Raw genomic sequence first — 13725 nt, 5'->3', positions numbered from 1 at the left:
AGTTGTAATTTAAGGTGAGAGGGGTCAGAGCAAACAAAGTGTGCTCTATTAAGAAGCATTTTAATGGTGCTCATCTGAATCATTTTGTACATATTGCCACTGAAGGTAGGCTTATGATATAGTGAATTTGTCAACCCAATAGATGAAGAACAGAGAGGAGAATGTTTCGGTTGTTTCAAATAATTTTCAGTCCTTTTCCACAGTGGATGTGTTTCAAGGATGTAGGTTGTATATCTTAGTTAGGAATGAAGGAAGATAAGCTTCAGGATGTGGCCATATTAACAAAAGTGTCATCCATATAGAATGCAGAGAAAGAAGGTTGCAACTATATGAAGGCAAAGAAAAGGTCAAAGATGTTCCAAGTAGAAGTTTTCTAAGGAGAGGAGAAGGAATCAGGCTCCCCACAGCAATACCATTGATCTACTTGTAAATTTTATTCTTACAACTAAATTATCCTGAATGTATGATGAAATCAAACAATTTAATTTTATCAATGTTATCAGGAGAGAAAGCTTGTGACAGTTGAAAAGTTTCAGAAAGTAGAACATTAGTGAATATGAAATGAATATCGAAACTGATCATGATATCCGAGGTTGTAAAGATGGAATAAAGATGAAAAAACATGGATAAAGGAAATATAAGTTGGAGCAAAGGACAACGAGGTCATCATCTCAGATGATTTTCCTATCAAGGTAGGAAGCTAAATGTAGGAAATTAAGATCCAGAGATAGAAACTTTGAGGAAAAGAAGTTTAAAATCAGAGATTATTCTTATTATTATTAACTTATTGCATGGGCACCTCCATGGAGTCCTAAGACTCATCGTGAGAGACCCAAACTATGAACACAATTATACAAGGTTTATGTTCAAAAAAAGACCAAACTTTTGCTATAAAGACTATATTGTTCATTTTACAACAATTTAAACACTGTTCCCTTCAAAGTAGTCCCCTCTACTGGCGATACACCATTCCCAATGTTTCTTTCATTGTTGGAATGCACTTTCTGTGATGGCACGCAGTTCTCTTATCGCATTTTCCTGAATCTTCTTTATGGTTTGAAATCAATGTCCTTTCAAAGTGGTTTTAAGTTTAGGAAACAGAAAAACGTCTGCCGGGGCTAAGTCTGCAGAATAGGCTGCATGGGACACAATGGATGGCTGCTGATGTTTTGGATGGCACAGTTTTTTTGTGGTGCAACATCCAAATGTGTGAGAGATGATGTGCACAGAATCTCTCAAATGTGCTAAAACTTCCTGGTACAACTCTTTGTTTACCATCCAATCACATGGTACAAATTCATAATGGACAATGCCTTTTCCAATCAAAAAACACAACCAACATCACCTTGATCTCTGACTGACTAATCCGTGCTTTTTTTGGTTGAGGTGACCCTTTCCCCACATATTTCAACATCATAAACCCACGTCTCATTTCCTGTTATGATGTTCTTAAGAAAGTTTTCATTACCATTTGCATTGGCAAGCAATTCCTGACTGATTTCAACATGGTTCTCTTTCTGATCATCAGTCAACAAATGCAGCACGAATTTTGCACTGATGCAACACATCAGCAGTTTTTCAATCAAAATTTATCGGCAAGATCCTATGCTGATGACCACTTCGTCAGCAACTTCTTGGACATTTAAATGACGATTTCCACGAATTACAGCATGAACTCTCTCGAGATGGTTGTCATCTGTCGATGTTGAAGGTCGTTCAGGCTTGGGATCTTCACCAACTGATATTCTGCTCTTTTTAAAATGCTTAAACCGCTCACAGCACTGTGTTTGTCTCATACAGTCCTCCCTGTATGCTTGGTTAAGCAACTGAAATGTCTCTGTAAAAATTTTACCAAGTTTGCAGCAAAATTTCACACACACGTTGTTCTTCAAGCTCTTTCATTGTCACTAATCCGACGGACAGCTTGTGCACATGCTCACCTCAGTGGATGTAGCTCAACGACTAATGCTCATAGCAGAATGGGGTAAATGGCAGTTTGTTGTCAAAATCTGCTGCTAGGTGCACTCAGTAGCCACAGCGTACTCTCTGTGTGGGTTGCCATGCTATTTAAAAAGTTCAGTCTATTTTTTTTATTTTTTTTTTTGAACACACCTTGTATATCATACCTCTCCTTGAAACAGACAAAGCACTTAAAACTGATTCAGGCAACCCATTCCATTAATTCACCAGTAACTTAAATGTTTTTATCATATCCCATCTTTGCACCTATCAACCAATTTTTGCAATCCACAATCAAACTCTCAATCTTCTTTATGCCATAGATATCCAGCACTCTCAAATCCCAAGTCTCCTTCATCACATTCTACTTCAAGTAATTATCTCTCAGTAAATAAATTCCATTTCCTTTCTGCCATGTGATCTTTCCTCCTCCTAATCTATGTCTCCAAACTTGAAGTACCCATAGTAATTACTCAACTTGCAATCATTGTACTAATCTGCTGATGCATGTCTTCCACATCATCCTTGGTATCCCCAGGCCTATAGCAGCAACCAATTTTATATTTTATCCTACTGGCCTCAATCTTGCACTAGACTGACTCAACAGAACTGCCATCTGCCCAACTGACTCCTACTTTTGTTAGCTGCAGTTCATCTGCTATCATCAGCAGTACCCCACCCCTGTTTTATCTACTCTGTCCTCCTTGAAAATACTAAATCCATCACATTCTATCCCTGTAACCACATCATCTGCTGTTAGACAAATCTCACTGCTGCCTATAATGTTTGGTGAGGTTGCACTAACCAATGCCAATAACTCCTCCCTTTTGTTCCTGATACTTATGGCATTAGTATATAGAAACTGTAGCATCCCTATATGTCCCCTCCCAATCACTTTTACTCAGAATGATGCCCTTTAAGTAAATAAGATGCCTTGAAATATATCTGTGCCTCTAATGATGAAAAGTATGATAATGTCAAAAATGAAATATTGTTTAAAAATATAGACATCTGATGTCTGGAAAATAACTTTATGATCATGGTCTAGTATTAAGCTAAAGCACGTAGGTATTAACCCTGTGAGTGGACTAAGGATTAGAAAAGCCCTATTGTAGAGATCAAACATCTTTGGTCTCTATAGTTGGATGTTCTTGCACTGAGAGATGAAATCTGTCACCCCCCCCCCAAAGACAATCGCAATCATCAATACTGGTAGTGGGATTTGGACCCACAGCCAGTTTGTTGAGAGCAGATATGCAAACGATTCAGCCAACCAGGCCAGCTTGATAAAACTGAGAGTATTTAAAATGATGAACTGAAACACACTGTAAGATGTTGAGAAGTGTGGTTTCTTACAATGTACATCATATTTCTAATATGATGATATGTTTCTTGAGAATGTGTTGAATGTATCACATGGAATGTGATGCAATCAACACATTCTCAAGAAATTTTAATGATATTAAAATGAAATAAAATATAAAAATAAAATAAAATCCATATTCTTACCCTTACAAAATCCTCCACAGCAATTTCAAATGAATTAAACATGAGTGACAATGGTCCTCCTCCTGGACGACTAATCTTATAAGAGCATTCTTGATTTGATGGATAGTTTACTACTCCATAAGCAGGAGACGAAATATTTCCAGATTCACTTGTCATTTCTACCTCACAGCCTGAGATGGTATAAATTTTATTTATAATTATAAAGTAAGTTTCTCACAAAAAAAAAAAGTTTTAATTTTAGCATAACTAAATCTTAGATAGCTATAAACAGTTATTATATAAAACTAAAACTTGGACAAATGTTTTCATCCAGTCAAACCAAAAGTCAAAATCAGAAGTGCCGAAGATAGTAGACTATCATATTTAATAGGCAAGATAAGAATATTTCTTTGCTGTCTCTGAAGTGAACATGCAAAGAAAATGTGTCTCTTGATTGGCAGAGACTTGAGTGTGAAACTTTTCATCATGGGAGGAACATTTACCAGGATGTTCTCAACTGAAGAAATTCTGGTTCTCACTCCTTTCTCATCCTGCAAAGAAGACAATCTGGTATAAAAAGACAAGCAATTTACAGAACAATATAATCAATGGTCTCTGCCAGTAGTTTAAAAGTAATAATAATATGATTATTATAATATGAATACTTGCCACCAAAGTAATAATAACAGGATTGCTTAAAAGTCAAAGCCAGATAACTGGAAGGAGATATCCACATAGCCTTTAACGAAATGCCAAGAACTGACTGAAACTTTCCTCAACTTCATATGCGATGCAAGTAGGCATCCATTAGGTACTGTATGAATAAAGATGGACTGGCAATTTGGGACTTAGCAAGCCAAATTGTATTTGAATCGTCTTAAATCAATGCAAACATGATGGCACAAAATTTATGGAATTTCATGCTATCTGCATTGTTGCCTATTTAGGCCTCCACTGTTTTCATCAGGGAACCAGAGCAAACAGTGAAAAGTCAGGTACCAGAACAACAAAAATCACAAAAAGTGAAGACAGGCACAAACAACTTAAGAAGCATCAGTGGAAAGGAATCAAACTGGCAAAAGAACTAGAGAAGTGCTGCATGGAAATAACTGATGATACTCAGACAAAGAAGTCTAAAACAAGTGAGATCCTGCAAAATAATACATGTAGGATGTTATATTGGTGCAACAGTTATCACGAAAATGAAAGAGTAGCAATAGCATTCAACAATGAACACAAAGATAAATTTCTTGATGGCAGGCAGCTGGTCTGGTCCTTATTAGAGATATAAACAACAGAGTAAGAAATAAACCAAGCATATAGAAATACTTTGGGAAAATTTAAAGAAAATGATGAGGCTAATAATAATGGTAAATGATTGCTGGATTTTTGTTCATGACAGACTAGGTCATCACTAATGCCATATGATCCACCATTAGGTGGCATATTGTGTGTGTAGAGTGGATTTATTGCTCATGATCTATTGCTCTTTTTCTTATTTTAGTTGAAAATACTAGGTTAAGTTATTATAGTTCTGGTTTTAAATGAGTGTGTAATTGAACGAGCTATTTAGTTTGTAAGTATCATCATTCTGTATTCTACCATCGGTATTGTCCACTCTACTAACATTTGATGCATTCTCATCACCTAATAGGCACTGAACTTCTGAAACATTTAATACACACTCTCTCTCAGTTTCAATTTCCTTCCACATATCCTTTAATTTTCTTGATGAATACATTTCACATACTGCACTGAACAAAATCCCGCAAATTCAAATCACCCAACAATGAGGTCTTTGCTGCCATTTCTCTACCATGCATTGGTGTCATACTGAATATCCTATTTAAGCAAACAAATACTAGGATATTTAGTATAATGTCAAAGCAAGGGACATCAGATAAAATAAACAGAATACTACAGAAATACAACCTTAAAGCCACCTTCAAGCCTCCTGCAAAATGAAAGAGCTTACATTCTTTCAACTCATCTAAAGACCCACTCCCTCTGCTGGCCTACCTTGGAGTACCGTATTTATTGCACCTGTAATCTACCCTATATAGGGGGAACAGGGCGCACAATTCCTATCAGACAAAAGGAACATAAACGACACATTAAACATAATAACTATGGTGAAGCTGGCCTTTCTGATCATGCCCTGAATACTTTACATAGAAATAACTGGAAAAGCAGCAGTTGTTTACATCACACCAAAACATGGTATGACGTAAATTTAAGGAAGTCTGTGAGATTCTTATCAACCACCCTAATCTTAACAATAATGACGTCTAAAAATCCAAAGCATATGGAAGGTACATATTCTATCCACTTAAAACCTTTCTCCCTAAGAGTTAACTATAAATATGACCGTAAGTAATCCAGAATCTTAAATCTAATATAACAATTGTCATGTTAAATTAGGACATCATTGTTACTGTAAGAAAACTATCTATATGAAAGAATGTTTCTCTGATGTTATCTTAAAAGAATATAGCTTTGATGTAGTTTTTAATTAATTTATTTATTTTTTATTTGTATTTTTTTTTAATTTTTTTTTTTTATATATATATTCTATGTTCACTGGAGGTCATGCCAGTAGAATAACTGTTGATCAAATCATTGTCTCTTTAGCATACTGTGGGAAATGCAATTCAGCTTGTCTCTGTATATGTGTATATATACTCCAGATGATGACCTAAATATGAAGGTCGAAACATCGGGAAATAAAAATAGTTATTTATAAAACATGGTTGTAGAGTCCATAATGTATCTAAAATGAATGGTGATCACCGTGTAACACTAAAGGAAAGAAGTGTGTATTAAATGTTTCAAAAGTTAGTGCCTATTAGGTGATGAGAATGCAGCAAATGTTAGTAGAGTGGACAGTGCCAACAGTAGGATAGAAAATGATGTTATTAATGGTGAGTGTGCAGCCATGAAAATAGAGGAGAACAAAATGGACATTAATAAAAAAAAATAGCATGCTTGAATGTTATCTAACACAGGACAAAGAACAAAACTGAAAAAATTGCAGAAGCAGCAAGATATTAGTGGGTGGGTCTGGCTACCACTGATGAGACCTCAATAAAGGTCAAAACCGGTCTGGGTAGTGATCTTTCTCATAATGCATATCATTATACATGTCTGTAAGGAGATGTGCTTTGCATTATGGGATACTAAGGCGAGTGATGTGAAGTCATACAACCTTTACCACGAGTTGCCCCAATCCTGAAAATACTTAAGGCGCAAACTTTGTTTGCTTACACTTGGATAAAGGATTAAACCAAGTATATAATTTCTTGGTATCTTTAATTTAAAGGTCAGCAAATGCTATAGTGAGAGTTATATGTGTAACATATTGAAAGTTTATTTTTCACTTGGTTAGACCTATAATAAATTTAGTTTAATCCTTTATCCAAGTGTGAGCAAACAAAGTTTGTGCCTGAAAGTATCTTCAGGACTGGGGTAAGGTGGTACAACACCAGGCAACTCTTTGCAAAGGTGGAACAAGCTAACATCACTCCTATCTCAGTATCTCCCATAATGCAAAACATATCTCCTTGCAGATATGTATAATGTTATGCATTAAGGGAAGGGCCACTACCCTGACTAGTTTTGACCTTTATTGAGGTCTCTTCAGTGGGAGCCGGGCCCAAGTGGAGATACCAGGCAGAAGCATTAGCAAGGTCACCTCTACCTATAGGAGTTGCCAAACGGTGTGCCACCTAGTCTGGGTAGTGGCTGGGTAGTCTGAAACTAGTCTGGGTACTGGCCCTTCCCTTAATGCATAACATTATACATATCTGCAAGGAGATATGTTTTGCATTATGGGAGATACTGAGATAGGAGTGATGTTATCTTGCTCCACCTTTGCAACGAGTTGCACGGTGTTGTACCACCTTACCCCAGTCCTGAAGAGACTTTCAGGTGCAACAATTGTTTTCACAAATATTTTCACACTTGGATAAAGGATTAAACTAAATTTATTATAATCTAACCAAGCAAAAAATAAACTTTCAACATCTTTCTCTAAATTCAGAGTAATTTAATAAAAGGGTGGCACACAGTTTGGCAACACCTATAAGTAGAGATGACCTTGCTAATGCTTCTGCCTGGCTCCCACTGAAGAGACCTCTATAAAGGTCGAAACTAGTCTGGGTAGTGGCCCTTCCCTTAATGCATAACATTATACATATCTGCATTATGGGAGATACTGAGATAGGAGTGATGTTAGCTTGCTCCACCTTTGCAATGAGTTGCCCGGTGTTGTACCACCTCACACCAGTCCTGAAGATACTTTCAGGCAAAAACTTTGTTTGCACACACTTGGATAAAGGATTAAACTAAGTTTATTATGTGTAACATAATTTATCATGTAACTTCTAAATATACATACATGTAACATGCAATATACATATAACAAATTTTTAACATAAAATTAAAAATTGAAATTTTCACGCAGATTAGAAAGTAAAATAATCTTTATTTTTGTACATTAGTATTGTGATGGGTTAAGGCCACGTATAATGACTAGAGAGCAAATAGTGCTTTCTCAAGTCACTTCAGGTTTTCAACAAGCAGAGTGATGGCCTCGTATAGCACAATGAATTTCACCTAAAAAGAAAAAAGTAATGAAATAGGCAATAAAATTAAAAAGATATCCATATCCTTTCAGCATATCCAATGTATGCGATTACTTGAATTTGATTGAAACTTCATTTTCACATTACACGATTAGAATAATTAGAGAAATTTTATTTTATTTTATGTTTTTTTTTTTTTTTTATTAGAGAATTTTTTTTTATATGGGGTGCTTAAGGGTCAAAGCTGTATAACTGAGAGGAGACCTCCACATAGCCTTTAAAGGAATGCGGAGAGCCGACCAGGGCTTCTGACCTAATGTCCAATCCTCACCTTCTCGTGGTGCACCCTGTTGGGTATCTACTTGGATACTAAACGAACGAGGATGGGCTGGCAATTTGGGATTTAGCCGACCAAATTGTATTCATAGTGGTTAAGCCAAAATAAAAAATGATGGTACAACACGACAAAATTTCATATATGGCTGAGGCGTCGTTCCGGTTAAACAAGGTCCCGGTTGTTTTCGCCAGGGAACCAAGGCGAACAGCGAAAAGTCACCTACTGGAACAAATCTGAAAAAAAAAAAAAAAAAAAACCCAACTCAACATCATAAGAGTTAAAGATCGGTACTATCAACGTAAGAAGCCTGAATGGCAAAGAAATGGAGCTAGCTGTTATATTCAGGCAATGACAATCAAGGAAAAGGAGTAGTAGTATTCAACATAAAATACGAGACTAATCTTCTTGAATGGCAGTCAGTCTCAAGTAGAGTGATGTGGGCAAATATGAGAATGGGGAACTGGACAATGAGACTTATTTGTGCCTATAGTCCCACAGAAGGTTCTACTAAGGTAGAAGTGGAGGAATTTTTTGAGGCTTTAGAAAAAGCAACTGACACAATGAAAAATGAAAAGTTGGTCCTTGTTGGGGATCTAAATAGCAGAGTAGGAAATGATTGTCAGACATACAAAAATATTTTGGGAAAATTTGGAGAAAAGAGCAAAGCTAATAATAATGGCAAATATCTGTTGGATTTCTGCTCAGGATATGGACTGGTTATTACTAACGCCATGTTCCAACATAAAAATGTGCACAAATTCACATGGAGAGAAGAGGCTAGGAATAAGAAAAGTCTCATTGACTATGTTATTGTTGATAGTGATGTTTTCTCCCAGGTGCAGGACACCAGTGTACAGAGGATTTGAAATTGGAAGTGATCATTATTTAGTCTTGAGCAAGATAAAATTGAATTTCATATTGAAAAGAAAAACGTAAGAAATTTGTAAAGCAAATAAAAGTTGAGCAGCTCTCAGATGTGAACTGTAGACTTAAATACACAAAGATTATTGAAGAAAAAATGAAAGAGTTTGAGAACAGGAATCAAACCTTGGAGATTCAGTGGCAAACTCTGAAGAAAACATTGATTGATTCTACCAGAGAGGCATGTGGTGAGGTTGTCAGTAAGGATAAAAAAATCAGAACTCCCTGGTGGACACAGGAAGTTAAAGAGGCAGTGAAGGAAAAGAAGAAAGCATATCAAAAGTTCCTGTCAAATAAATCAGCTTGTGCTCTTAGAGAATATAGAGACAAATGCAAGAATGCTAAACACTGTGTAAAATTAGCTACACAAAAGTGATGTGGAGGACTTTGGCAAGAACATAGAAAATAAATATCAAGAAGGTGGTAAGATATTCTGGAGGTTGTTGAAGAAGCTTAGGAATGGAGGAAAGAGTGCTGTAAAAGGAGTTAGAGATGATAAAGGTGACATGAAAACTGGAGAAAAAGATATAACGCAGTGATGACAGCACAGTGGTAAAAAACACTCAACAAGCATGCAGTCAGGGATACATATCCAATACTTGAAGTAGAAAAAGCCATCAAAGGCTTGAAATGTGGAAAGGCAGCAGGAGTAGATGATATTCGACCAGAAATGCTGAAGTATGGTGGTATAAGTCTTACAGTGGCTGCACTGCATAGTTCAGAAAGCCTGGACAGAGGGACGAATTCCCAATGATTGGAGTAGAGCTCTCATAATACCCATATATAAAAAGGGAAATAAAACTGCATGTGAGAATTACAGAGGTATTTCCCTACTGAGTGTTCCTGGCAAGATCTATGCAAGTATACTTGAGAAACGGTTGAGAAGAATTGTGGAAGAAAAGCTGAATTCAGGTGAATGGTGAAGAACAAGCTGGATTCAGGCCAAATAGAGGCTGTCAGGATCAGTTCTTCACTTTACGACAAATAGTCGAGAAAGCATGGGAATATAACAAAGATCTGTATTTAAGTTTTGTCGATTTGGAAAAGGCATATGACAAGGTGCCAAGAGAGAAGCTATTCAATACGTTGCAGTTATATGGTGTCAATGGGGCATTATATCAAGCAATACTTAGTCTTTATTTGAGTTGTAAGTCAGCAGTTAGAATTGAAGGAAGTACAGGAAGATGGTTTAATGTTAAATCTGGTGTGAAACAAGGATGTACGTTATCTCCTCTGTTATTCATTATCTATATGGATCACATTATGAAGGAAAGTGGTATTAAACATGATATCAAAATTGGAGATGTTAATGTCAGCTCTTTGCTTTATGCGGATGATGTTATACTTCTAAATAAATCTGCTACAAGTCTGGAAGATTCTTTGACTAAATTGAATAGCTGTTGTAATAGATATGGTATGAAGGTCAGCAATAAAAAGACAAAGACAATGAATATAGGCAGAATCACTGAAAATGTTAACTGTGTTCTGAATTGAGAAGCTGAACGAACTTGTGGAACGAAGAAGTAAAACATTTCAGCTATTTAGGCATGATTTTTACTGAAGATGGTAAATTAAATATAGAAATAGACAACAAAATCAGCAAAGCTGGTATGGTGGGAAGTCAACTGAATAAATTCATATGGAATAAGAGAGAAATTAGTCGGAACACTAAATTAGCTGTATACAAGACAGTGTTCAAACCAGTTTTAACTTATGAATCTGAGAGCTGGGTCAGAAGTAAAACACTTGAACAAAGACTAGAGACCACAGATATGAGAGTCCTGAGAAAGATTATAGGTGTGAACAGATGGCATCAATGGCAATATCATATTAAAAATGAGGATATTAGGAAACAACTTGACATTGTCATCATCCATGAATGCATTAGCAGACCTAATCTCGGGTGGTATGGTCATTTAAACAGAATGGGCAAGGAAAGATTAGCAAAACAAGTGTTCACTGCCAGGTTGGCAGCAAAATGACCCAGAGGAAGACCAAGATATAGGTGGATTGATACGGTACAATGTGCCTTAGACGATAGAAATATAAGATCTGATAATGTTGGAGTCTTGACAAGTAACAGACTGATTTGGAGGAAAATTGTAGATAGGAAATTAATAATGATGTAATTTTTTTCATGTAATACTATCATATCCTGTACACCCCTTGAGGGTACATGGCAGGAATTTGATGATGATGATGATAAAAAATTTTATTGGCCTGTTTCACTGTTGACAAAATGGAAGGGTTTGTCAAGAATTGTTGCCAGCTGAAAAATGTGAATGTATATTATGATTAATCAAAGCTTACTTTTTTCTCTTCATACAATGGTATTTTCCAGTTCTCCATTCTTCTATCTACAAAGGATTCTTTAGATAATTCCTCTTGGAGATATTCAAGTAACTCTTGAGTATCTAAAATCTCTAACATTTTCTATTCCAGATCAACAAATGCTTCTTTAATTTCCCCATTTCCTATGCATAACACTGAAATTATTAACACATTCAGACTAGAGCTTTAGCCAAAATAAAGACAGATGCTTTAAATATAGTAACCACAGCTGTTGCTGTTTGCCTGAAAATATCTAAGTGGTAAAATGTCAACAACTCTAATAAGAGCTAAAATGAGAAAAAGAGAGTGCTGTGAGAAACAACTGATCTCAAAAGAGGGTGCTTAAGGATCAAAGCTGTATAACTGAGAGGAGACCTCCACATAGCCTTTAAAGGAATGCGGAGAACCGACCAGGGCTTCTGACCTAATGTCCAATCCTCACTTTCTCGTGGTGTACCCTGTTGGGTATCTAACTGGATACTGAACGAAGGAGGATGGGCTGGCAATTTGGGATTTAGCCAACTAAAGTGTATTCTTATTGGCTTAAACCGATATAGAAAATTATGGTAAAACATGACAAAAATAATAACTTTAGTTTAATCCTTTATCCTAGTGAGCGCAAACAAAGTTTGCGCCTGAAAATATCTTCAGGACTGAATATAGTGTTGTACTATCTTACCTGAGTAAGTAGTGCAACACCAAGCAACTCGTAGCAAAGGTGGAGCAAGCTACCAACACTCCTAATCCAGTATCTCCCATAATACAAAACACATCTCCTTGTGAATATGTATACTGTTATGCATTAAGGGATTGGTCACTACCCAGACTAGTTTTGTTCTTTATTGAGGTCTCTTCAGTGGGAGCCAGGCCCAGAGTTGGAGATAAACTAAATTTATTATAGTCTAACCAAGTGAAAAATAAACTTTCAACATCTATCTCTAAATCCAGAGTAATTAAAAAAAAAAAAAAAAAAGGTGGTAAACCTTTAGGTAACTCCTATGGGTAAAGATGACCCTGCTACTGCTTCTGCCTGGTATCTCCAACTCTGGGCCTGGCTCCCACTGAAGACACCTCAATAAAGATCGAAACTAGTCTGGGTAGTGGCCAATCCCTTAATGCATAATAGTATACATATCCACAAGGAGATGTGTTTTGCATTATGGGAGATACTGGGTTAGGAGTGTTGGTAGCTTGCTCCACCTTTGCTACGAGTTGCTTGGTGTTGCACTACTTACTCAGGTAAGATAGTACAACACTATATTCAGTCCTGAAGATATTTTCAGGCGCAAACTTTGTTTGCGCTCACTAGGATAAAGGATTAAACTAAAGTTATTATTTTTGTCATGTTTTACCATAATTTTCTATATCGGTTTAAGCCACTGGCTCCCACTGAAGAGACCTCAATAAAGAACAAAACTAGTCTGGGTAGTGACCAATCCCTTAATGCATAACAGTATACATATTCACAAGGAGATGTGTTTTGTATTATGGGAGATACTGGATTAGGAGTGTTGGTAGCTTGCTCCGCCTTTGCTACTAGTTGCCTTGGTGTTGCACTACTTACCCAGGTAAGATAGTACAACACTACATTCAGTCCTGAAGATATTTTCAGGCACAAACTTTGCTTCCTCTCACTAGGATAAAGGATTCAACTAAATATATTATAGTCTAACCTAGTGAAAAATAAAACTTTCAAAACATGACAAAATTTCATGCCGGCTGGAGCGTCGCCCAGTTAAACAAGGACCCGTTGTTTTCACCGTAGAACCAGGACGAACAGCGAAAAGTCAGCTACTAAAACAAATCTGAAAGCACACCCTAACTCAACATCACCAGAGTTAAAGATCGGTACTATCAACATAAGAAGCCTGAATGGCAAAGAAATGGAGCTAGCTGAAGAATTAGATAAGTACCAGATCGACATAATAGGGGTGACTGAAACAAAAAGACAAAAACTGGTGAGATCTTTCTGAGCAATAAATACAAAATCTTATACTCAGGAAATGAAAATCAAGGAAAAGAAGGAGTAGCCATAGTATTCAACACAAAATATGAGGCTAATCTTCTTGAATAGCAGGCAGTCTCAAGTAGATTGATGTGGGCAAA

At 36.4% G+C, this 13725-nt stretch overlaps 1 protein-coding gene across 1 annotated transcript in view; it reads right to left on the bottom strand.

Moving 5' to 3' along the window:
• LOC150104294 (uncharacterized) overlaps window positions 1-13725 on the bottom strand; it is a 636238-nt gene that overhangs the window by 550801 nt on the left and 71712 nt on the right. The window contains exon 10 of the mRNA XM_090396452.1: window positions 3469-3638. Coding sequence (XP_090252578.1) covers window positions 3469-3638 — 170 coding nt within the window. The remainder of the gene's footprint in view (window positions 1-3468; window positions 3639-13725) is intronic.

This window comes from Typopeltis vanoorti, chromosome 8 (genome assembly GCF_054136105.1).
Source record: "Typopeltis vanoorti isolate ZY-2024b chromosome 8, IOZ_Tvanoo_1.0, whole genome shotgun sequence".
NCBI classification, from domain to species: domain Eukaryota; kingdom Metazoa; phylum Arthropoda; class Arachnida; order Uropygi; family Thelyphonidae; genus Typopeltis; species Typopeltis vanoorti.
Note: the sequence above shows the minus strand (reverse complement) of the source record. Positions and strands in the feature narration are given on the sequence as shown.